Source organism: Durio zibethinus, chromosome 27 (assembly GCF_047325235.1).
Source record: "Durio zibethinus cultivar Kanyao isolate XHJ-2024 chromosome 27, ASM4732523v1, whole genome shotgun sequence".
In the NCBI taxonomy this organism is placed as follows: Eukaryota; Viridiplantae; Streptophyta; class Magnoliopsida; order Malvales; family Malvaceae; genus Durio; species Durio zibethinus.
In genome coordinates, this window is record NC_143188.1 from 2,035,341 (window position 1) to 2,061,129 (window position 25,789).

General features: G+C 32.6%; 2 protein-coding genes and 1 pseudogene across 8 annotated transcripts; 1 reads left to right on the forward strand and 2 right to left on the reverse strand.

Moving 5' to 3' along the window:
• Positions 1–896: 896 nt before the first annotated feature.
• SAC3B (SAC3/GANP/Nin1/mts3/eIF-3 p25 family) lies at positions 897–9,661 on the forward strand. 2 transcript variants are annotated; one of them, XM_022867103.2, is made up of 15 exons: positions 897–1,174; positions 1,552–1,647; positions 1,970–2,203; positions 2,762–3,004; positions 3,330–3,554; positions 3,646–3,905; positions 4,186–4,286; positions 4,367–4,582; positions 5,175–5,402; positions 5,478–5,569; positions 5,648–5,741; positions 6,107–6,199; positions 6,297–7,231; positions 7,306–7,420; positions 7,752–9,661. In XM_022867103.2, exons 1-15 carry the CDS (start codon positions 1,047–1,049, stop codon positions 9,528–9,530), a joined length of 4,839 nt encoding a protein of 1,612 aa, XP_022722838.2. In that variant the 5' UTR covers positions 897–1,046; the 3' UTR covers positions 9,531–9,661. The 2 variants fall into 2 exon arrangements, with proteins under 2 accessions (XP_022722838.2, XP_022722839.2); XM_022867104.2 differs by having other exon boundaries at positions 897–1,159.
• A 611-nt stretch (positions 9,662–10,272) lies between these two features.
• LOC111279990 (putative protein phosphatase 2C 35) lies at positions 10,273–14,288 on the reverse strand. Of its 6 annotated transcripts, XR_016334822.1 has the most exons (5): positions 12,647–14,288; positions 12,062–12,193; positions 11,343–11,583; positions 11,077–11,167; positions 10,585–10,724 (listed from the first exon to the last, which is right to left on the reverse strand). XR_016334822.1 is itself a non-coding variant. In XM_022867106.2 (4 exons), the coding sequence occupies exons 1-4, from the start codon at positions 13,556–13,558 to the stop codon at positions 10,713–10,715; spliced, it is 1,278 nt and encodes a 425-aa protein (XP_022722841.2). In that variant the 5' UTR covers positions 13,559–14,288; the 3' UTR covers positions 10,273–10,712. The 6 variants fall into 6 exon arrangements, 4 of the variants coding, with proteins under 4 accessions (XP_022722841.2, XP_022722840.2, XP_089612754.1 ...); XR_016334823.1 differs by lacking the exon at positions 11,077–11,167 and having other exon boundaries at positions 10,273–10,724; positions 11,362–11,583; positions 12,062–12,189; XM_022867106.2 differs by lacking the exon at positions 11,077–11,167 and having other exon boundaries at positions 10,273–10,724; positions 11,362–11,583.
• Positions 14,289–21,594: 7,306 nt separating this feature from the next.
• Positions 21,595–24,031, reverse strand: LOC111280067 (S-adenosylmethionine decarboxylase proenzyme 4 pseudogene; annotated as a pseudogene).
• Positions 24,032–25,789: the final 1,758 nt, after the last annotated feature.

The following is a 25,789-nucleotide window of genomic DNA, read 5'->3' on the forward strand; positions in this document are numbered from 1 at the left end:
TAAAATCCGTCTATGATAAATTAAATTACCAACCCTAAAAGGATTTTAGATTCATCAAAGAATTCAAGTAATTCATCAGGCCATTATAATATCCTTTAGAACCCTCACTTTGTCTACAATTGGTGATTTTTGCCTTAATAAAATTTTATTTAATCCATTGTAATTATGGCTTTTTGAATTGTGATTTCTCTGTATCACAGATTTAAGTTAAATAGGTTAAATATTTATTGATTTATTCAAAACTTACTTTAGAAGTATTAGAGTAATATTTTATGAAATTATTCAATTTCTACTAGCTTTGATTCAGAAATCACCAATAAATAAAAGTATAGTGATAAAATTAAAAAATATATATTATAACAAAATTTAATTACTACTAAAATTCAATCTGACAATATATAATATAATATAATATAATAATATAATATAAATATGATATGATATGAAAAAAAAATATGATATTAAATTTTAATAATAATTATTTATAAATTTAATAAAATTAAAAATATTTATTTTATATTTTTATATTAATTCAAACTATAATATATAATATTTTATAAAATATAATATAAATACATAAATTTAATATTTTATATAATATAAATGCACGAATCATTAAACATAAATATAATTCATAAAAAACATTGCCCTTTTTTTTCTTTTATTAAGAAAAAAAAAAACCCGCCTTGGGTCAAACCATTCGTCTAGGCGTATACTATAAAGGCCCAAATCGAGGGTTTTGGTTGCTGGACCAGCTATACTATAGGAAGAAAAACCAACCGGACCGTTTTATTGTAGGAAAGCTTTTCAAATCTTTAATTCTTTGGTTTCTGTTTCCGGTTTATTGTTTCCCCTTTCTTGTTTTTATTGAAAAAAGAAAACCCTGACATAAGATCAAGGTCACTGAGCTCCAGCATTAACAAAAAAAAAAAAAAAAACCCTTTTATTGTCTGAAAGCAGCAAATGAAACCCATGCTTTCAAAATTTTAGATATCCCTTCAAGAGCTCAAAAACAAGAACAATAAACTAGGAAGGAAGGAGAAAGAATGTCAGGGTTTGGGAAGCATTCAGGTCCAACAACTGCCCCAAAATCTGCAAACCCGTTTCAGTTTCAACGCCCTCCTCCTACTTCCTCCACTGCCACCATAAGACCCTTCGGGTATTTTGTTTTAAAGTCTGTTTCTTTAATGGCTCTAATTTGATCTTTCAGCGTTCCAAGTTCAAATCTTCAATGGTTTTTTTGCACTTCTCTAATGGTTTCTTGTCAGTTGAGGGTTTAGGAGAGAAGTTGCATTGAAGGAGGGAACAAAGAATGAAACTTTATGATTTTATTAGGGTTTAAATTGCTAATTGTACTGCAGATTTAGTTTGTTATATACCAACTGGCATGGAGGTGCTTTTTTTTTTTTTTTTTGTATTATTGCGGCTTATGGAAGCTGGAAGTTGCTTTTTTTTTTTTTTTTGTGAATCCAGAATCCTTCCACTGCTTTAATTGCACATTCGGTTACTTTTTTGTTGATTAAAAACTTGTGGATTTTGCTCTGATTATAGGGGAATTGAAGCTGTAGATAGAGTGCGGTCACCAGCTCCAGCTTTTGAGAACTCTAGTCCAGCTGTGAGACCTTATCAGTATGGTGGAGTCCAAAGGTAAGATCCTATGCAAATCTGTAGCTTTGGTTTTTATATATTTTTTTCTTTTTCCAGGCTTATGTTTGTTTGCCTTATTGTTCAAATTGCTTTCTTTCATTAATGGCGATATGGCTCCACTTAGGTAATGAGCAACCTTTGAGGCAGTTTATGTATCAGTTCTATGATCCAAAAATAAGTTTTTTCTATCAAGAATTAATTCAGGAGTTGAAAATTGCATGCATCTTGTATTGTCTAATATATGTTGCAGTTTCTTTTATTATGAAATATCACAATTTATTTGTCTCAGAATGCCGATTTGATTATTCTTATTTTGTTCCAGGCCCGTTGAATCTCCTCCCAGATGGGCTGATGGGCAAATTTCCTTAAAAGATTATAATGCCCAAACTCATCTCAGGCCACCTGCAGTCACATCATTTGTTGCTTCACGTAATTCTGAGACTAGTGTTACAGCTAAGATTGCTCGATTTCAAGAGCCAAAGAGGGCTAAATCACCTCCATCATTATCTATAGGTGACACTGTACCAAGACACTCCAGTCAAATGATCCTACAAAGGCACGTTCATGCTATCCTTTCTCAGCTACTTGCATGAGATAGTATCTTCCTTTCCTTGATATTGGATATGGGTTGGTTCAATTTGGTGACATCTTCACTTGGTTTTCCCTTTTTTCGTTCCTTCTTCTACAAGAAACTTTTCACGATCCATTATTTGTAGTTGTTGTAATGATTGCTTCTATCTCATTAAGGGTGTCTTTCAAGATGTCCTGGGAAACTGTCATCTATCCACTTTTTAACCCATCTTAAGGCTTTTGGCTTGAATGTGAGTTGACTCTAGTTGAAGTTGACTCTAGTTGAAATTACTATCTGATTAGAAATCCATAGTGATCAATTCTTCATTTATACAATCCCTAGTACTTGGATAAATTGACTCCTTTGACTCTCTTACGCATTTGTGTTCAGTCATGGTCTTGGGATTTTCATTGAACATGATTTTTCTGTATGGTTGAGATTTTTGTGGAGGCACTTTACTTGTAAGGATTATTTTATGTGTGCCCCTACCTGCCGATTCCCCTGAAGTAACAAGTTTTGACAGCTGTTTTTTTTTTTATGCAGGCCTTTGTTTCAGCCCCATATGCAGCACAATCCAGTCAAGTTGCCAACCACCTATCCAAGCTTGCCAACTCATCAGGACCAGTCTGTGGTCTCATATCATGTAGGTCCCCCTGATTACAGGAAAAGCTTTGTGAATGAGGTGTCTGATACACATGCCCCAAAACAAGGCAGATTGCCACCCACACAACCTACTGACGAAGTTACCCTGGAGCATCATCAGTTTGTTCGCAATGTCTCTAAAAGGTGAGTATGCAATCTTATCGGATATAAAAATCCTTTTTACCCCATGTTATGTGTTTAACAGGCATGATCCCAAAAAGGTAAACTGTTTCCTTTGTTTTCCTCAATTTTCTTGAATAAGAATGAGGACACTATCTTGATAAAAGTGTTAAAGGTCAAACTAACTGTATTATATAATGAGATTCAGTCAAATTTTTGTTTGGAAATTGAGAGATTATGTGCTTATGCATACAAATTTCTTTATTGCCTTGCCATTCTCATTGAATGTGGCTTTGTGCATTCCTCCTCCTTTTTTCCATCTCATTAATTCTGTTCTTTATTCTTGCAGGCCTTCAGGATCTCCTCCAAGGTTAGGTACCAAGTCAAATATTATTTCTCCTAGCTCTGATGTTCTAATTCATCCGAGATCCTTGCCTTCTTCGCAAGGTGTTGTTTCTCCTGCAGTGAGAAACATTGGGCCTCCAGTTTCTAAAAGAACAAGGTCTCCTCCTTTAATTTACTGTGATGAATTTCTTCAGGAAAACTCCAGTCACATTGAAGATGATACTGAACGGTAAAATTTAATATAGAGTGACAGCATTGATGTTAATGATTGATTATAGTTTTCATTTTATTATTAATTCCAATCTTCCAAATTATTGCAGAGAATTGCAAGCCAAAGCAAAGCGATTAGCTCGTTTCAAAGCTGAATTGAGTGAAAATGTTCAGATGAATCCACCAGATATTTCAGATGAAAGATTGTCTGCAAATAGATTTCAGCACAATGTGGAAGAGAGGAAGAAACTTGTTGGGGAACATTCTGCAGATTCAGATATGGAGTTCTTGAATGACAGTGCTTTATCTGATTTTGAAGGCATGGAAACATCCAGAGTCATCATTGGGTTATGTCCAGATATGTGTCCAGGTATCTGCCTGGACTCCTGAAACCTTGAAGCAAGCTCTTAACAGCAATACTTGAAATGAAACTTTGAGAAAGATATTTAATTAGAATATTGATGGAGAAACTACCATTCTTTGAAACAAAGAAAGTTCTGTTATATATTTCATCTCTCTTAAGCTTCAGTTTTATCTGATTTTCAAGTGTCTTGGAGAAGCAGTTATCCTCTTACATTACATGTAAAAGAGCTGTCTAACTGACAGCAGTTTCTCTGTTAATATGCTCCAAATCTTGCTTAAATTTTCAGAGTCAGAAAGGGCAGAAAGAGAAAGAAAAGGTGATCTTGACCAGTACGAACGCTTGGATGGGGATAGAAATCAAACAAGTGAATACCTTGCTGTTAAGAAGGTAATGTTAAAAGAAACTGCTTTTCTCTGTGATTTGTTTACGATAAAAAAGGATGGATATGCTTACATTTACTATAACAGTATAATAGGACAGCTGAGAGAGAAGCAAGTTTGATACGGCCCATGTCAGTCCTGCAGAAAACAATAGATTATCTACTCAATTTGCTAGATCAGCCGTATGATGACAGGTTTCTTGGAATATATAACTTTCTATGGGATAGGATGAGAGCAATTCGAATGGATCTGAGGATGCAGCACATCTTTGACCAAGAGGCTATCACTATGCTAGAGCAAATGGTATGTCCTTGCAACTGTGGCCCATTATGGTGATTCTTGACTATTTATGCATGTTGAGTAAAAACTAACCCAACAAAATATTATCAGAAAAAGTTCATTTTAGTTCATATAGGTTGATGGACAGTATTCCTGTTTATAATGTTCGTTTGACTTATATTACATATATTATTGATAAAGTGTACGCTATAGTTGTTCCTCTTGGGCCTTTAAATGAGTATTGCCCCTCTGATTGTTCCCCCTATCATCTTTTTATTTTCCTAATTGAAGTTGCAAGCTGCTGCTGTTGCTGGAAAGATTTCAGACACAACATGTGTTGTTGCCATGTAGCATGATACTGTTGCTGCCAAAACTTCTGACCTTTTTATTTCTGTGAATTACATAGCAGTTGTCACCCACTTAAGTTGTTCACACTTATATCTAAAATGAACAAATAAACATAGCCATTTTATGGTCCTGCCTACATTTTTATTCGTCCATGTTTACATCAGTACCTGAAGCATAAGTTGTATTTATTTCTCTTGAAGACAAACATCCAACTCATGCTCTGATTTGTCTCTAAACTAATAGTGATGCTGATCTCTGTGGTTGTCAGATAAGGCTTCACATAATTGCCATGCATGAATTATGTGAATACACCAAAGGGGAGGGCTTCTCTGAGGGATTTGATGCACATCTAAATATTGAACAGATGAACAAAACATCAGTCGAGTTATTCCAAATGTATGATGATCACAGGAAGAAAGGAATTAATATTCCAACAGAAAAGGAGTTTAGAGGTTATTATGCACTTCTCAAACTTGACAAACATCCTGGGTATAAAGTAAGTCAGTACAAATGGCAAATCAATTATTCAAACTTCATCAACTTCTCTTTGAAAATAAGCACTCCCCATTAGGTTGAACCTGCAGAGCTCTCGTTGGACCTTGTTAAGATGACTCCGGAGATAAGACAAACACCAGAAGTGCTATTTGCTCGTGATGTAGCTAGGTTGTTACTTACCATCAACTTTCATTGCCAATGAGGTGTTAAACTTGGTCTAACTATTTAAACTGTTGGCGCTTCCAGGGCTTGCAGAACAGGTAATTTTGTTGCCTTCTTTAGACTTGCAAGGAGGGCAAGTTACCTTCAAGCATGCTTGATGCATGCTCATTTTGCAAAGGTAGGTATGAGGAATTATTCCATCTCCTCTCACCTCTCTCTCACTGTACAACAAAAACTCTCCGATTCTTTGTTTTACTTTCATTCTATACTATATTCCTATTTCTCCCAATTCCTTGATTGCTGCTTGGCATAAAAAGCAGTTTTGGAAGGATCATGGCAATGGTAGCAAATGCCTTTTCTGCAAGCACATGTTTATGCCATATTAGAGTCTGACTAGTGACTATATTCTGCTGTTGATGGAAGACACTGTCACATGTCCCCTCAATTGTAAATTATGACATTTACTTTTAAGTGGTGCATAATGCTTAGTTCTTTTTTCTTTCCAATAATCATTGGGGTGATAAATTGTGGTGCTTTGATCAGTTACGAACCCAGGCCCTTGCTTCTTTACACTCTAGCCTCCAGAACAACCAAGGCCTCCCTGTTACCCATGTTGCCAGGTGGCTTGGGATTGAGGTGATATTTCTTTCCTTAAAATGGAAATTACATTTTGTTTTTCATCTTCATCATAAATTTGTTCTTATCTTATGCTGTTTCTGGTGGTTGGATTTAGGAAGAGGAGATCGAAAGCATTCTAGACTACTATGGCTTTTCAATAAAGGAATTTGAAGAGCCATACATGGTGAAGGAAGGTTCATTTCTTAATGTTGAAAATGACTATCCTACCAAGTGTTCAAGACTGGTTCATCGAAAAAGATCCAGAACAATAGCTGGGGATGTTGCAGTTCCTTGCGAAGCAACTTCCATGCCTGTAGGAGTGACCAAGGCGAGTCAACTGGGTAAAATATATAAGAAAAGTGCAACTGCCTTATCTTCTCCTAGAAGGGCAAGTTCCATTGTAGCAGTTGATGAAGAAATGCCCGAGTCTAAAGTTGTTCCTTCTCCAAAGGATGGTGTGCAACTTCATTCGGTGACTGAGACATCAATAGGTGTGCAACAGCTCCAAGATGGTCATCTCAAGTCCTCCAAACCATTTAATTTCCCTTTGGCTCGTGGTTCCCCTAGGTCAGTGCCAGCTAAAGTTGCGGTTTTGGAGAAAGCAAATAATGATGCTTTTTTCACCATATTGCGAGAGAGAACAATCATCTCTGGCATGGAAAAAATGCCATTGCAAAATATGTCACAAGCATCTCCGCTAGAGAGGTCACCTAGTGGTGTATTTGATCATGCTGTAGAAAACCGCTTACCTCAAAGTATGGCTATTGATAATGTAAAATCTCTGCCTTTGAGATCACCTAGTGGCAAATATGATTATATTACAAAGAACTCAGTACCTCAAACTATGGCTGTGAGTGGCTTAACATCTACGTCAGAGAGACTGAGTGACAAATATGATTATGATATGGAAAATTTGGTGCCTTATGGAATGGCTGTTAACAATTTAGGAGACAAACCTCTGGATTGTCATCAAGAAATTAAGAATTGGGAAATAGCAGTGAATAATCAACATAAGGAAGTTGCCGAAGCAAAACTCAAGTTGATGCTCAGGTCCGTAACATTGTCATTCTGGTTTTGGCTGTGACCTAGTGTTATATATTTCTTATTGGCATCTCTCCTGTCAGGTTGTGGAGCCGACGTGCAGCAAAGAAAAGGGAATTACGTGAACAAAGGCAGTTGGCAGCTGAAGCTGCACTAAGTTCATTGCCACTGGGGATACCAGTTTGGCAGAACAAAGATGTAAGATTTTTTTCTTATTCTACTGTAATTATCAGAATGTGTAAGTAGTTTTAAGTTTTTCTTATTATTAAATGCGTAAGTAATTCTAATTTTCTGTTGCCAGTTCTTATTGGAGACATTTACGTTGAACTGTAGCCCCTCTTCCTCCTTAAAAGGATAGTTCCCAGTTTCATTGCTGGTGGCTGTGATATTTATTCATTTAAAGTTCTACTTACATATTTGATATCTCTATGATTGTATGGACACATACTGCATTAGTTGGCAAAAATTTTCTGTTGTTTCATTGTGTTTATTCTTGTTCTTTTATTGTTATTTTATTGATCCTTTGTAGCAATGGAGCACATTTGGTGAGCTTGAATTTGATCATGTCATGAGGGAGAGATGTGAAAAACATGAAAGCTCATGGACAAGGCTGAATGTTTCAGATGTAGTGTCAGGTATATTGGGTAAAAGAAACCCAGATGCTAAATGCCTATGCTGGAAAATTATTTTATGTTCTCCAGAGAGCAAACAAGGAGATCAACTGAAGCAGAAGAGCCAGGTTGCCCATTTAACAGCAGGCACGTGGTTGTTCTCTAAGATCATGCCTTCCACAGAAGATAATAGTGATGTTGATTTAGCAGTCTCATCTCCTGGTTTGTCAATATGGAAGAAATGGGTTCCCAGCCTATCTGGTACTGATCTAACCTGCTGCTTGTCTGTTGTAAAGGATGCAAATTGTGATAATCTGGATGAGGCAGTATCTGGAGCAAGTGCAATTTTGTTCCTTGTATCTTCTAGCATTCCATGGAAGCTCCAAAAGGTCCAACTTCATAATCTTCTGACATCAATTACTCCTGGTTCATGCTTACCCCTTCTGGTCTTAAGTGGTTCTTATCATGTAGAAGGTTCAAATCCTTCCTCAGTTATAATTAACGAATTGGGGCTGCATAACGTTGACAAATCACAAGTAAGCAGCTTTTTGGTCGTTTTCCTTGTTGGTAAGCAACATCCGGAACACTCAAACGGGTTTTTCAGTGATGAACAGTTAAGAGAAGGACTAAAGTGGCTGGCCAATGAATCACCTCTACAACCTGTTCTTAGTAGTGTGAAGACACGCGAACTTGTTATGTCCCACTTGAGTCCTTTGTCGGAGGTGTTAGATAAGATGAGTGATTATGAAGTAGATCCAAATCACTGCATCTCAGTCTTCAATGAAGCGTTGGATTGGTCATTGGGAGAAATTTCTGCTGCTGTTAAAGCAAATCCTACCAATTGGCCTTGTCCTGAGATCATGTTGCTGGAAGATTCTAGTGACGAGCTTTTAGCAGTGAAGTTGTTCTTGCCAAGTGTGGGATGGAGCTCAACACCAAAAACTGCACCACTTGAATGTGCATTGAGAGACTGTAGACTTCCTAGTTTTCCTGATGATCTCTCATGGTTGCAAAGAGGTTCCAATATGGGGAAAGATATCGATAACCAAATATTACTACTTGAAAAGTGCTTGATAGGATACCTAATACACTCAAGCAAGATGATGGGAATTCCACTAGCTACAAAAGAGACGTCTGTGATGCTACAGAGAAACACACTGCTCGAATTGCACAGCTTGAGCTATTATCTAGTGCCAAACTGGATCACAATTTTCCAACGGATTTTCAATTGGCGGCTTATGAGTTTGTCAACTGGGGCCTGCTCTTTAGCTTATGTTTTGCAGTGTCATCATGTTGCTCCGAAGTCGGTAGATTCACTCAAGTTACAGCTTGAAGGTGACATTTTACCTTGTTGCTTAAGTCATCCATCTCTAGACGAAATAATTGAAGTCGGCTGTAGTCCCCTCAAGTCTCAGAGGATTGGCTTCGATCCAGAACCTTCTCAAGAAGAGACAGCCTTTCACATTGAAATTCAGGATGCTGCTACGCCAAGCATCTCCACGAAAGATAGGGGAGATTCTTCACAGAAGCATGGCTTGGGTGTTGCAGATGATGTTGCTTGTACAACCAATAAATCAAATAGCAGTCATGGTAAAAGAGTGGTGGCTGGAACAGAAACGGATAGATTAAGCCAGTTGTTGGAGAAATGTAACATAGTACAGAACAGTATAGGTGAGAAGCTATCAATTTACTTCTGATATACGAATTTTTGTAACTTAAACATTCTCGCATTAAAAAAAGGAGGTGGTTTGATAATCGAATCTTCATTCTAATGTTTCTTTTGTATGATGATGAGAAAATAATAAGGCTTTGCACCTATTAGGCAGCATATTCTCTCTCCTTTTTTTACAAAAGAGGTCGTAGCCTGAAGATTGTGAAAGAAATTATAAATATTAAGATTTAAATTTTAAATTTGTTAAATATTTTCTCTTATAACTACATAAACTTAATTAAGTTTCGGATTCATATTCTCTCTCTCTTTCCCTTGCTTCCTGTAGAAAACAAGGTGAAGCTACTAACCTTGTTCTCATCTTAGCGTTAAAAGGTGAGAGTATGGCTTGTACCATATGTGGCCGTAGTATCGTTCATGGTGAAGTATTTTTCGAGTTATCTGTTTAGCATTTCGTAATTAATCTTCTCTTTTTCTTTCATTCTCACTTGGCCTTTGGTTGGTGGGAGGACGGTTAATCACCAGGGCCATACCTGGCAATTGCCACTTTAGAGTATTTAAGTGTAACTCGCATGGGCAATAGCCAGGGCTGTTAAGGCTCCAGGTACACCAAAGTAAAATATCATTCCCCTCAACACAAAGCCTTCATTGGATTAAAAAACAATAAAAAGAAGCTTTTATACATGGTTAGATCCAACTTTTCTCTTTCACATGCACCATTCAAGCTTTCAACTCAGCAGGAATTAGAAGACCACAACAACTATGGAACATTGGTTATAAAACCTGTTAATTTTATCATTACGTAGCTTCTGTACCATTAAAGTCATTCGAATTGATATTCTCACATTATTTACAGAATCCATCATGGGAAGTTAACATCTGAGGTCTCCTCATGGTAATGCTTTAGAAGGAACAAACAAGGAGAGTTCTTCCTTGAAGTATTTGACATTGAACATATTTCCTAGTCCCCATTCGATCATCCTGTGATCATCTACCCTGAACTTGATAGCGGAATTTCCTTGGAACTTTGAATCTCTTCAAAACGAATTCTTTTCTCTACATGTTTGGATTACCAGCTGCAAGATCACAGCCAGAAGCGCACTTTTCCATGGCAAATATATGGGGTTGTCAACCATGTCATAAGGCCTTGAGATCATTCACCATGAGAATCTTGTATGTGGAAAAACAATTTCCCTTTGCTTCCTTTAGGCTAACCCACATCCTGATACCAGCCAAACAAAAATGTCAGTTTTAACAGAACAAATAATTGAGTTCAAATATTAGATTTGATCATAACATACTTTGAAGACAAGGTGCAAAAAGATGAAGCATTTATCTTTTCTGGACAGATACCAACTACTAGTGGTTATTAAACCAGTCCACCCTGCATACCTACGTGTGTGCACATTAAAATGATTAAGATACACTTCCAAATTTATTCCGCCCACATAACATGTCAACTCACTATTGATTGATGTATCTTATTTTACTTGTAATGACTTGGAATCCAAATATTCTTCCTACATATGGCAGGAAAATTAAAACAGGAAAGCTTAAATCCCTAGTTCTCCTACCTCTCAGGACATTGGTTTCATTTGAAAATTTTTGAAGGGATTATCCATTGAGTCAAGCAACAGAGTTGGTGAGCACCAACTCACCCCATGGCTATATGTATAATAGTAATATATACAAACAGAACAAACAAATGAGACAGGTAGCAAATCAAAGAAACTAGGCATGAGGCCGCTTCTGGCAGATCAACTAATGTGATAGCAGCAGCCAGCAGGGAATGAAGAACAGATGGCTCAAAAATATATAAACATTAGAAAATATTCCAAACCATTGCTTGTGTGACCAACCAATTGCAAAGGCCTCCGATGCATCGGAGATGGAACAACAATAGCTGCACTTCGATTCATTGAAACACTATGTTGGCAAGACTGCTGTGTATCTGACAAATCACTTCTTACTGAACCATAGGTTTCTGACTCAGAGACACTGGACACATCAAGCGCTTCCTTGACTGACCTCATAATCATTGGCCTGTAATCTACTCTGCTGTCTGTGCCAACAGCACCTGCCTGCAAGAACCCAAACATTAGTTAATCACAATGAAATTAATTAAGTGAAATAGGAGAAGAAAACCTATTCTCAAGAGATTACACAGAATATTTACAAATTAATATCACATTTTCAATTATTTATGACCATTAAAAAGTTTCTTTTAGATTAGAACTTTCCTACAATTTTATATTATGTGGGTAAGTACAAGATATATCACCAGCAAGGCACATTAAGCAATTAAATCCAGAAAATTTTCCTTTTCAAAATCATAATAGATTATGACTGGTAGCAGTAATTCAACTAGGATAATTTGACAAGATGCTTCAAATTAACAGCAAAATGGAACTTTCTGCTGAGCAATACTAAAAGATCATACTTCAGTTACTTCTGAGAAAGAATACAGCACCACAAGACAAAATTCAGCCATAAAGCAAAACTTATATTTTTAAATATTGAGAACATGAACAGCCAGAGAAAGATTTAAATATCACATACATTAGACAAGCCCTTAATCTGTACAATGATGATGGTAATATCATCAGTCCGATTTTCATGCTCCAACCATAGTTTGTAGGATTCTCCAGAAATTGCGGCACATGCATCTCTGGGATCTGTGTATGCCGCTGCCTACGTGAAGAAAATTATAACTTTGTTGAGGAAATGCTCAAATTAAGACCCAAATATCTTGCAGTAACCAGCAGGAATGATAGATTGCTACATCTCAGAAAAGCCACTTATACATGAGAATGACTTATATTCATGATAATATCAACAAGTGGAGAGCTCTACTAACAGTTCAAAGAGCAAAAGACATGGGACAATTCTATTGCACTTTTCTCAAGAGTTTACTTATCAAACTTGATAGTATAATACAGGTTTTCAAAGATCATTTTGCAAGAAACATGCATTAAATCTTCTTGTACAAGTTATTTCAGCAGCTGCATGCAAATAAAAAGCAAATATATTTTATATCAACAAACATCGGAACGTCAGCAGATGAAAGATGGATGTACCATAGTATTTAAACAAGTAGGAAACATAAAAGTCATTAATGTATTCCAAGGATTGCATATATCATACCATGTTGACAACTGTTTGGCTAGGGAGAAACTCGAAAATTCCATCACTTGCAACAACAAAGAATAGATGATTAGGTGTAAGCCGAACAACTGAAATCTCAGGAACAGCAATCACACCAATCTTCTCCGCTGTACTATCTCCTACACTCCTTGTAAATGCAGTCCCAGGATACATCCCATTAGGAACCCACAATCTTGGAGGATCACCACCTTGACTTTCTTCATCACCCCAATTTTGAATACTCGGGTCTTTCAGGCCTTCCACTTGATCAACACTCAAAACCCTGGCCCCACAACACTTCACCCTTTCATATTCATCTTCTCTAAATGGTGTTTGATCATTAGATAAATTCTCTGCCAAAATTCGGTTCCCATCCTTAACAGCAATCACAGCTCTTGAGTCACCCACATTAGCAACATAAAGAGTATCCCCAACAACAAGGACAGTTATCGCTGTGGTACCACTCATAGTATCATCAATTTCACTATTATGTAACTCAGAATTTGTAGCCAAAAATGCAGCAGTATAAGCTTTTAAAGGATCATCCAACAATGTGGGGTCACTAGATAACATTTCTACAAGTCTATCCTTAACAAAGTTTGAACATTGAGCACCGTATTGACCATGTCCATCAAATACACCAAAGAAATGAACATTTGGGTTACCTTGAATTTGTGTTTTGATACAGAAACTATCTTGGTTTTCCCGCTCAACTGTGTCTGGGTAATAACCATGCTGTGTTAAGATTGAGTACTGCAAAGTAAAGTTGTGAGATGGAACAGGAACTAACTCCAATGACCTTTGTGTAAGAATGTGTTTGTTTCTGTAAGGTCTCACTTCTCCATGGCGACCTGAATCACCATCTGATGATGATGGATATCTAGTACAACACTTTCCATGAACACAACCCATGATTTCAAAGCAAAGTTACACAGAAAAAAGAAACATAAAAAAGAGGAAATTTCCAAAGTGTACCTTAATTGTTTGATAAAAGGCCTTAAAGAAACTAAATTTGAAATGAGTGGAAGCCAGAAAGGAAGCAATTTTAGGTGAAAATGGAGACATGGGTTTTTCTTAAAGCTAACATTTTGGGTATTTTTATAGGAAATTGGTTAGAAAACATGCTTCAAAGACAATAAATTGGATGGAAATGAAAAAAAAAAAAGAAAAAAGGAGAAAATAAGAGCTAGTCTTTATGGGACAATGCAAATCCAAGAGAGGGGATTTTTTAAGATAAAATGGAAGAAAGGGAAGAGAGAATATAAAATTAAATTTAAAAAAAAAAAAAAAGAGAAAAAGTGAAACCCTAAATCAAGGTTGGGAAAGGAAGCAAACACCTAGAGGATTTAAGGGATTCCTTCTTTAATTCAAGGCAAAAATATTTGTACTTAACTTTTCTTGAGAGAAAACAAGATTAGGTGCTCAAGAAGGAAACGAAAGGAACCAATGAAAGACCCCAAACAAAAATTAAGAAAAACAATTGAAAAATGCAAACCCTAAAACTGAGGGGAAACGTACGTTCGTTTGCTTCAAGTTCTCAACTTTCGAGATCGAGAGAGAGAGACAGACAAAGAGGGAGAAAATCGATGCGTGTGCATGGGTGAGTTTGTCTTTGCCCCGGGAAAAGCAAAACCAAAGGGGCAAAAAAAAAAGAAAAAGAAAAGCAATGGTAATAAAAAGCTCATTTTCCGAGAAAGAAAACCATTACACGCAACAAGAAAACAGTGAATGTGTGATGGAAAAAAGGTCTGATTTAATGTCTCTTTGTTTTTTTCTTTTAGGCTTTTAATTTTGTTAAGAAATCATTTTCTCTGAGTTGACAATAAAATTGTATGGATTGACATTTGTTTTTCATACGTACAAAATTATATAAATTATTTTATTTTATTTTATTAATTAAATTAAATTATTTAATTTTAAAAATTAATCACTCGAAATTAATTTGATAAATTTAGTTAATTTTTTTTATTAATTGAATAATAGAATATATTAAATTTAATTTTTAATTTTTTTTATTTAAAATAAGATAAATAAAATCATTTAAAAAAATATTTAAATACTAAAATATTAAATTAAAACTTTTAATATCTTGAATTAAAATAAGTAGTTTCATAAATTTAGTTATATATAAAATTTATTATATTTTGATTAATTTAGTTTTTGAATTAAATTAATTAAAACTTAAAATTTTTTAAAAATTATTTTCAATAATTGATCAAAATTAATTTGATGATCAATCAATTAATTGAATTAAATTAATTTAATCAATTAATTTAATTAAAATTAGATTATGAATACTTCTAATTCAACTCTTATTTTTTTATATTAAATAAATTTATTTATATCACATTTAATAAAAATATTTTTATAATTTCTTAAAAATTTTGAATTCAAACAACGTGTAAATCAATATAGCAATATTAAATTGCAAGATTGATTTGGTTATGAGATGTTAAATGTATAATTAAGCACTTAATAAATATTTTATTTTTTAAAAAGGAAAGTATGATATTTTTCATAACGTCTAGATCCGAAAATTTATTATTATACATTGATTTGAAAGAGTCGTCATCAATTTTTTTTATTTAGGTGTAATTGATCCCCTAAAAAATCTATCATTTTAAGTAATACTTAAGTCTAAAGGTCCGGTTCAGGTCTACTAACCAGAATATGATTCGGGAGTACGGTTACGTGTGAGGAATGTTGCAGACCCTCACAACGCCCATCGAAAGATGATACCAGCTTAATTTTGTGTTATCCAATAAGTCTTAAAAATTTATCAAATAATTAATTATTGAAAATTATTCTTAATTGACTCTAATACTTTTAGCAAAAAATTGAAAAAATTTCTTCATCTCAAGAGTATGCAATAAGATTACTGTTTCACTTGTAGAAGCTTTATCGTCGGATTATTTAACATTAAAAAAAATTCAAAAAAAAAAAGAAAAAGAAATAAAAAAATGATTCAACTTTAGATATAAATTATTTTCTATTCAAAAACTTATTGCTTTTGTATAAGAAAAATTGATACTTTCAATTTTTCTTCGAAATATTTTTCTGAAACTTTAATTTCGAGGAAAATTGATACTTTCAACTTTTCCTCAAAATTTTTTTTTAGAAAATTATTTTTAAAAAAAATTGATATTTTCAACTTTTACTCAAAAATATTTTTTAGAAAACTTATTTTCAAGAAAATTTGATACTTTCAACTTTTCCTTAAAAATATTTTTTAGAAAAAACTTATTTTAAAAGAAAATTAATATTTTCAACTTTTTCTCAAAATATTCTTTTGAAATTTTATTTAAAGAAAATCATTTTTAAAAAATAAAATAAAATAAAGAATACTAAATAATTCCAATTTAATCAATAAATAATAATAATAATGATAATAATAAATATATATAAACATAAAAAAAAATATTTTGAACAGCTAGGCTTGGCTGGGAAACGGCTTGGTTCAAGATAAAAAAGGCGGCTTGAAGACTCGGCTCGGCTCGGGGACGTCGGCTCGGCTAGCACTCGAGTCACACGCCGGTCAAATGCGGGTTGGTGCTCGAATAAGGTCGCCCAATTTCAAAACGCGCGGATCCTCTGGGAATAGTAACGCCAAAACAACGTCATTTTTCAGTAAGTATAAAAGGCTCTAACCTCTGTTTTTCAGCAAATCGCTTCTTTCCCTCTTTCTCTTCTCCTCTTTTTCTCTCATTTTCTCTCTAAACAATCCCAGATTTTGGTTGAATTTCTATTGGAATTTGAAAAAAGTCGACTGAATCTTCAAATCTTGCCGAAAAACTCGTCGAAAAATTTAAAGTTCACCGAAAAATTTCGTCGGATTCTGAAAAATTGTCAAAAATTTTTCAAAAAAAAAAACACCAAAAATTAAAAAAAAAAATCACACCAATTCCTAAAGCTGTTCTAACGCACCACAACCCTTTTTTAGCTTTTGTTTTCCTTTTGTGTGTGTCATTTCTGTGTTTGTTCCAGCACTTATTTATAAGGATTGATCAGAATCGTTTCTGATCAATCTCAATTTCCTCTGGGATTTGAATTCAATCTTTGAATCCAATCCCAACTCTGTCAGCCTCAGATTCACTCTAAAATTTTAGTTTTTTTTATCCTAATCCCAATCGGGGATCAATCAAAAGAAAAGAAAATAAAATAAAATAAAATAAAAAATATATATTAATAGATAAATAATATATATATTAACAGATAAATAATAAAATATATTAATAGATAAATAATAATAATAAAATAAAATAATTATATATTAATAAATAATAATAGTAATAATAAATAAAATAAATAAAAATAAAATTACAAATGGGCTTACCCATTTGGACCAGATCCAATTGATCCGAGCTTGAACCAAATTGAGTGTCTATAATATTAATTATTACTATAGTTTTAATGATGGATAGATAAAGTAGCATTCAATAATTCTTATGTATTATTAATTGTGCATTAAATATAATTTTTTATAAGTAGTTATTTAAAATTTTTATTCTCATAAAATTAAAAAAAAAAAAAAAGAAAATGTTAGTTAGCTATTAGGGATACTGGTTAATGATATTTAAAGAAAAATTTATAATTATGTAATTTTTTTATTGAATTTGATAAAAAATATTGTTAAATGAAATTTTTTTTAAATAGTTTTTTTTTTTAAGCAATGCTTACAATTACCTGTTAACCAAATTTTATAACAATAACAATTCCATTTTAGGTTTTGCTAACAAATATCCTTAAAACACTCTTTAAAATTAACTAATAAATTACTTATAGTAGGAGAAATAATTCTGTATTAAATATAGTAATTAGCAATTTTATTGATGATTTTCAATATATTAGTCATTGAAGGAATATATATATATATATATATTACATAATGAAGATATTACTTTATATAATAATTTTAAAAGTACTTTAATTGCATTTGTTCACAAAATTTTTTATTTTTTAAAAAGTAATAAGTGAAAGATATATTGTTAATGTATAGATCTTACAAATGTATAAAACTTATATAAAGTTTTTTAAATGAAATTTATGCAATGCCTTATTAATATTGATTTAATAAAAATTTTAATAAAAAATTTTTGCTTATTAATATTGATTTAATAAGAAAAATTTTTGATAGAATTTAATGTGAAATCAATAATATGTAAAAAAGTTTATTAAAAATATTGTTTATAATTTAAATTTGATCAATATTTATTTAATGATAAAATTTTATCAACGTTTTTACTAAAAATATTTACCTAAAAAGATATCAAATTTTATTTAAATCTTTTAAAATTTTACATGCTTGATTTATATAATAAGACCTTTTAATATATAGGTTTTTTATATTCGATTTTAGTTTTTATTTAATCATTTTTATTAAGCAATTTCATGAGTTTTACTTAAAGAATTTCAAGTAAGTTTTTTTTTCGTATACAATGTTAGTGAATCAGATAATGACATTTAATTAATGAACAAATATTAGTCATTAAAATTATATAAAAATTAATAATTTAAAAAAAAATATTCATTCATGAGTTATCATCATCTTATTCACCTCATTAATGGAATGACATCATTTAATTAATTGATAATGTATAAATTGTGTACATTATCAATACATTAAATATAAAACCTTTATATAATCCATGAAAAATAAAAATATACGTCAAAACCCTTTTCACTAATGAATTTACTCTTGTAACAATTCAAATTATGGTTTACATAACATACATATTCTCTTCATAAGAAAAAACATAATTTTATATAACTTTCTATTTCAATTTGGTTTTACCCATTTTGGCACATGTAAAATGATTAATTTTTAAATATATATTTCAAAATTATTAAACTCTAATAAAAAAAACAAAAAAAAAAATCAATGAGAAATGCAAAAGGAATAAACTAGCCTTCCCATTCCTTTATCACAACAAGTATATATTAATATACTTCATACATCCCATTTTTTTTTCTCTTTTTGAGCTTCTAATACTTTTTTATATTCCATATTTTTTTCACAATTATTATTATTATTTATTTTCCAAGTGATATAAGAAAAAAGGATCAATAGGGCAGGGGAGCAATCTCTCACTTTCAAAGATCATTATTTGATGCATTAGGTGAGGTTGGTTGTATCTTTTAGTTTGTCCCTATGATCCTGTCTTGTAGTATGAGAATATAAAAGACACCTCCAATAGGAAGCAAAAGTGAGCTGATGGATCATAGATAGAGACTTGGGGAGGGAAACAAGGCCAAAAGCATTACGGATTGGGTAACAATTTTCTTCATGATAAGAGCAATGGAGGGGCCAAAAGGATTATTGAACATGACCTTTCGACCCCACCAATATTCTAGATTTTAATACCTTTTCACTTATACGTTTATTGCAATATCTCCTTCCCATTGAACATCGAAGTTTAATTCATGGATTCATCTTTAATTTTAAAATATGATATCTAATAAATTTAAAATTATAATTTTTTTATAAAATATATATATACACACACTAAACAACACCTTACAATTTATAAAGGTATAAAACTACATTACAAGTATCGATGTGGATGGATAAAATATGAGTAAGGTAAAATATTTTTTATCTTTATTTTTAAATTTTTTTATTATATATATTCACGTACCCATATTTAATAAATATTTTAAATTTATCTCCATTTTCATTCCTATAAATATTTAATAGATTTGGATAATTTTCATACCCATAGCTTAAAAAAAACTAAAATTTATTTTTTAACTTTTTTTATTTTTATTTTGTATATTTTGATAATTTTTTATTAATATATATTTTTAATAAAAATATATTAATTATAATTAATCTAAAATAATCATTTATATTATTTAATAAAAATCTATTTACTAAATATATATAAATATATATAAGACACAGATATAGGTACAGAACGGATATTATATTATCTATTTCGATTCTCATACAAAAAAAATTTTAAAATCATATCCATCTCTATCTCTATACCCACAATATAATATTCATCCACATAAAAAATCAAATTCCTCGTTGAATATAGATAATATTGACATACCTAATTACAAGAGCTTTTCAACAAGAATAAAATTTTGAATAGAAACAGCAAGGGAAATCGTGATTGCAAAATTAATTGAATGAGAAAATTTGTTTGTTTGATTCTGCCAAGTGAAAGGTAATTAATCCCCACCAACTTTGTGTTAGGCCATCTGTTCAACTGCAAGAGGTTTTTGCTGTTGCAATGCTCCCTACCAAACCAATTTGTATCTACCATAACAGTTTTCAACATTTCTCAGTTATTTAAACTTAAATCTGATAAGGGAATTCAATTTAGAAGACAGGCATTGCCCAAAAATGTTCTTTCTGTTATCAGATTTTTGTAACATCCAAATTGATGAGGATGATGCTTGCTTTGCAACAGCAGCAACAGAGCCTGGATATCAAAGGTCTCCTCTTCCTGCTCAATGTGGTAAGAAAATCTCACTATTTGATCACCATTTCAAAATAATTAGTTGAAAAGTTGGTAAATCATGACTTTCTTTTTACAGTCAAAATCATATGAACTAAGCATATGTATTTATATTGTTGCTTTAAAACCAATAGTTTGCAAGGAAAAAAGCTTGTGACATTGGATTTAAGAAAATTTTCTTTAAAAAAAAAATGATGTTTTGAATACCAGAATAGTGTTATTAAGTTAACAAATATTTTTGTAAGGGAAAATATTTGAAAAGGATTCTAGTAGTCCCTTTTTTAAACCAAACTAGTTAGTGCATCCAAGGCTTCACTTAGGATTATTACTTTATATATATATATATATATATATATATAAATATATATAAATATATATAACTAGAGCTGTTTAAGGATTAGATTATTCGTTTAAGTTTTAAGACGATTTGAATAAAAAAGTAAAACTCGTTAAATTGATTTAGATATAATTTTTAGATTCGATTAAATTTCAAGTCGAATTTTAGATAAAAAAATTTAAAACCTGAACTTGATACGACTTGAATTTATATAAATATAAATTTTTATTTATATATATGTGAATTATATATAAATTAATTCACATATATATAAAGGTTAAAAAAATTATATATTTTATTAAACTTAATTTTTATATATATAATTTTTATATTTAATTTATATGCATGTGAATTAAATTTAATTTCATTAAACTTAATTTAATTATTTTTTATTTTTTATTATATAAATCAAGTTTAATAGGTGAATTTGATATTTATTTTTTTATTTGAATCAAATTTAAAAAAATTTTAAGACTCATAATTTTATATAAAATTAAATTTAAATAAATATATAAATTATTAATATAAAATAAAAATCGATTCAAATTCGATCTTATTTGACATATGATCACTTCTATGACACTTATATTGAGATGAACACATTTTTTTTTTAATGATAAGGAATTCTTAAGTTTCGATTAATACATTCTTTTTTTTTTTTATCGATCCAAATATATTTTATTTACGCTGAACTTCCAACTTTCCCCGTTCTTCCAATGAATTCAAACTCAGGACAACCGAATAACAACAAACTGTCATGCCACTTAGAGCCAACATCCTCACATTTCTAAAATTATTGCTTGTAGTTTAAACATTTGTGACTGGGCTTTAGCCTGTCTAACAAAAGAATTGGCCCAAGATTGAAACAGGCTAAAAGAAGCAAGATCAATCTAATTTCAATCTATTTAATCTTACTTTGAATTGGCTAACAAATCATAAACTGTCGACCCCCTAATCATATACTATGTTGATGAACCTACATTGGTTGAATTCTAGGGTTCTTTCTAAGACTTTGTCCCTACTTTTTAAGGCCAAAAGAGAAGCAAAAAGGATGTTTAGAATAAACCCCATATCATTTCCTTCATGATCAGAACCACCATTCTTGATTTTTTCTATTGATTTTTTTTCCTTTTTTTTTTTTTTTTTTTTAATTTAAGAATAAGAGAAGAGATTACGAAATGGTCATAATTGGACGAGAGCTGTTACCAGTACTCTAGAGTTTGGAAGTTGGAATATTATGAAATGGGCATTGCAATTTTGAATTTTTCAATGATTTTTGCACAATTCCTTGGTACATATAAAATTCTCAATTCATTTAGCAAATCACCAATGCATATACATTGTTTGAAGCTATTGCACTTGTTGTTTTCTTTTCTTTTTATCATGAAATCTTTTGATCTTTTTATTATATGATTAATAGCTTAAGCTAAAGTTAAATTATGATCACGAGTAAATTATATAATAATAAAAAATTATTTTAAAATCTTTATTATAATAAAAAAATATACGATGAGTTTCACATGAGTTACATGATCGTTATAAAGAAATTTTCATAGAAAAAAAAAACATGAAAGGCCTCATGCAAATTACCACAAGTATTTGACTCCTAATTCTTAAATGCCTCATTATTCATTCATTCCCTTGGTTTTCATCAAAAGTTTTAAAGTTGCATGAATAACATTTAAATTAAACAACATGACAATCGAAGAAAATAAAAAAAAATGAGAAAAGAATAAAATATATGTAAATTATTATCATATCATTGAAACCTTGAAAGTTTTTTAATTGAACTCATAAATGGAGTCAAAAACATATGCAAGACAAGGGAGGGAATGGAAGGGAAAAGAAAAGAAAGAGAAACAAACAAAAAGAAGGGGAAATGAGGAAAAATAGAAGCAAGAAAGAGGGTTTTTCAAGTGAACCTTTGAAAAAGGAAAAAAAAAATGGGCACTTTTCTTTTATCCCCCACTACTACATATTCAAAAAATCTTAGGCGTGACAAGCCTAAGTGGGGTGCATGATCATGGTGATTCCAATTTCCCACATCTCTTCCTCCCCACCTTTCTTGTACTGCCACGTAATCCTTCCCAAAAGCCCCTCCACTTTTTTTTATGTTTGTACTTTAGTCAACCCCACATTCATCACCCCTTGCAACCAATCAAATCCCTCCACATCATCATATTCTTTTAACCCTTTGATTTATCCCTATGAAAAATTTTCCCCAACTAAACCTCTCTACTTCACTGTCCCCCATTTTTATCTACCTTTTTTTTGTCTTTTTTCTTCCTTATTTCCGGCGAGCTGCCGTGAACGTTTGGAATATAATGGTACCGGCGGCGGGGAACTCATCCATTGCACAACTGCGGCATTTGAGCCCTAGTGGTTCCATGGCATGTGCCACCTTTGTCCAAACTTCATGGCTATTACTTGTTGTTGAAACTGAAACTGTTGCTGGCTTGAAAACTTGAACAGCTTTCTTCAAGGTTTCAACAATGTCATCTTGGTCGTCGTAAATGGAGCCAATGCACTCGAAGCTAGCGTAGCTGTACCCATCTTCAGGGGTGACATGGATTGTTGAGTAACGATCACCATCAATGCCATTCATGGAGTAGCCACACGGGTCAAATGCAAAGTCGCAAATGATGGCCCCAGGGTTGATGTTGTCGATGCCTGTTAGCTCTGTCATTTCTTTGCTAGCTGAGTCCCCTGATTTGTTGAAGAATTTACGCGCGAGAAGGCGGTCGAGTTCTGTCATGCAGACTTCAACAGTGAAAGTATCGTCGGGAGATTTCAAGGCAAAGCGTGGCAGTTGAGTTTGGTCACTTGCTGTGAAAACGTGCCATGAATAAGAGGGGAGTTTCGAAGGCATTACTGAGGCTTTTCTATAGCAAAGATTGATAGGGAGGTTTTCTTCAATGTAAGTGACTTCTTCTTTGAAGTTGGTGTGAGGGAAAGGCTGTGATTTGGGGAAAATGAAGCTGCCTCTGGTGTACCTACACCCGCATAAAGTGAGGCCAAGTTTGTTTGCAAAATGGATCAATGGACGGATTGATTTGAGGAGTTGGGTGGTGCCACAGGTTTTGATGATGATCTTGGTGGGGTAAACAAACAGACTTGATTCTGATAACACGTAAGCATCAAAGAAATGGTTCCCAACAGCTGATACGACGGTGCATTGGACAGCATGTAAAACTTGCTCGAGTGATTCGAAATCAAGCAGCCTAAGCCCCATATTGTCAATACTCACCGGATCATCCCCAAAGAAATGGAGCTCTAGCCGCTTCTCAAAACCTTCAAACCCTGAAACAGCCATTTCAAAACCTTGACAAAGCAAAAGCAACAAACCCCCAAAGACAGAAACTTGAAACACAAATGGTAAATAATGAGAAAAGAGGGAGACAGGTTAATCTTTATGGTGTTTGAAGAACTACAGGTGAGAGCGAGAAGTGGGAGCGATATGGGATTTTATAGGTGGGTTGTATGTGAGTGAGAGAGAGAGTGGAGGAGGGAGAGAGGGAGAGAAGGGGCATGCGGATGAGGCAACCAAGAATCATGATTGCAGGCATAATGAAGTGAATAAGATGATGGTATATGTCGTCAAAAAATTTTCCTTTTTTTCTATTTTGAGAGAAGAAAATCCTTCATGACACAAAGGAATACAATACATGGGAACGGTATTTATGCCACGCGCATGCATATGAGGTTCTTGTCATGCTCATGCAGACATGCACTTACTCCTGCCAGCTCTCCAGTCAGTTCCAATCACCCTTCTTCCATTACTCATAAGTACCAATAAACACCCCTTTAACTTATCTCTTCATTTGTGGAGTAGATAAGAAGCCATAAACTATCAAAAATCCCTTTACAAACAGTCTTATTAACTGTTTTTCAACTTCAACAATCTCTCATCCGTTATCAGAATTAAGATGCATCAACTGTTTGATTCTGAATTCGAGTGACAAAAGAACAGCATTAGTAGTTTTCTTGATATGTGACTTAACTAATTCAAGGATGACGCTGTTGGGGGAACTGATATATGTCGGAGGGACCATAGCACAGTCATAGGAATAATCCTTTTGTTTGTTCTTGAACATTTCTATGAGAGTGACACTCCTACTGTCGGCTTCAATAGTAAGTAAAAACAAAGCAAGATAAGTTTGTAGTCACTGTTTTTTTCTTTTTTGCTTCTACAAAATTTGGAGGAATTGACTAGATTTTGTCTTTGAGAAAGTTTCTACTGTTCACAGGCAAAGCTTTGATTAGCCAACAAACTGGGATTTTAGCATGGGATCATCAAATCATTGAAAACTTTTTGGTATGTGATTTTTAAATTAGACAAATTGTCAAAATGGGGGTTGAAGTCCCATTGAAAAAGAGCAAAATTGAATCCAAGGGGTCATTCAAAAAGAGAAAAGAAAAAAGAAAGAATTCTGATGAGGATTGAGTCAAAACTTATGGAGAATTACTGTTTAAGTCATTGGCATTGGAGTTTTATAGAACAGAAACATAATCATAGCTGGACCAAATGTTTCAATGCAGCCTTGCAAATTAGAAATGACTGGTAAGCTTGGTTTGCTGTTTATAGATGTTCTCAAGTAGCTACAGGGTTAGTCAGCAGACATAATGAAAAACAGTCAGAACATAAAACTTGTTGAACTAAACTAAAATCTATAAAATTCTGACAGTGACTTCACTTTTGAGGAAATTTATAAATTTTGGGGAAAACCCAAAGTTTTAAATAAGATAAACCATTCATCCATTATATCTATTTTTTTCAAAAACCTTGGATGGAATAGTTGGTGCAGTGCTGGAAGAATGTAGAAGTGAAAACTACAGTAGGAAAAACATGGAGAGCAACTGGTTAAATGGACAGCCCTGTCCATCTCAAAGAAGGCATATCATCAATATTATAGGTTAAAATAATAATTATGCAGAACCACAAGTTTACAGAACAAAAAAAAAAAAAACAAAAGGAATCAAGCGTGGCAACTGAATAATGACAATATCCTTGAATTAGGGGAGGCCCCCGTACGTGAAAATAAAAAGCAATATCACATCATTTTTGTTCTCCATGAACAGTGGGAAAAAAATTTTTTCATGTAGCTGGGCACTATCACCATTTCTTTTTTTTTTTGCATTGTTACCCCTAATTCAAACAGAAGCTGTTCTTTTGTAAAGAAAATGGTTTTTTTTTTTTATTATTTTTCTTAAAGTTCTGAAAAGGTTGAATTATGTTAATTATCATCATTTTCTTGTCAAATCTTTGACAACTTTTTCCTGTTAATGCCTCAGTTTATCATAACATAATTTGAACTGTGATAATACAAGTATATTCCAATG

Excerpts from the sequence above, each read along its gene's own strand:
- LOC111279990 (XM_022867105.2), bottom strand. The coding sequence starts at position 13,558 with ATGGGTTGTGTTCATGGAAAGTGTTGTACTAGATATCCATCATCATCA. Across the intron at positions 12,194-12,646 it reads GCCAAACAGTTGTCAACATG|GCAGCGGCATACACAGATCC; the intron begins GTATGATATATG and ends TTCTTCACGTAG. Across the intron at positions 11,584-12,061 it reads AGATTAAGGGCTTGTCTAAT|GCAGGTGCTGTTGGCACAGA; the intron begins GTATGTGATATT and ends GGGTTCTTGCAG.
- SAC3B (XM_022867103.2), top strand. The coding sequence starts at position 1,047 with ATGTCAGGGTTTGGGAAGCATTCAGGTCCAACAACTGCCCCAAAATCT. Across the intron at positions 3,555-3,645 it reads ATTGAAGATGATACTGAACG|AGAATTGCAAGCCAAAGCAA; the intron begins GTAAAATTTAAT and ends AAATTATTGCAG. Across the intron at positions 6,200-6,296 it reads CCAGGTGGCTTGGGATTGAG|GAAGAGGAGATCGAAAGCAT; the intron begins GTGATATTTCTT and ends GGTTGGATTTAG.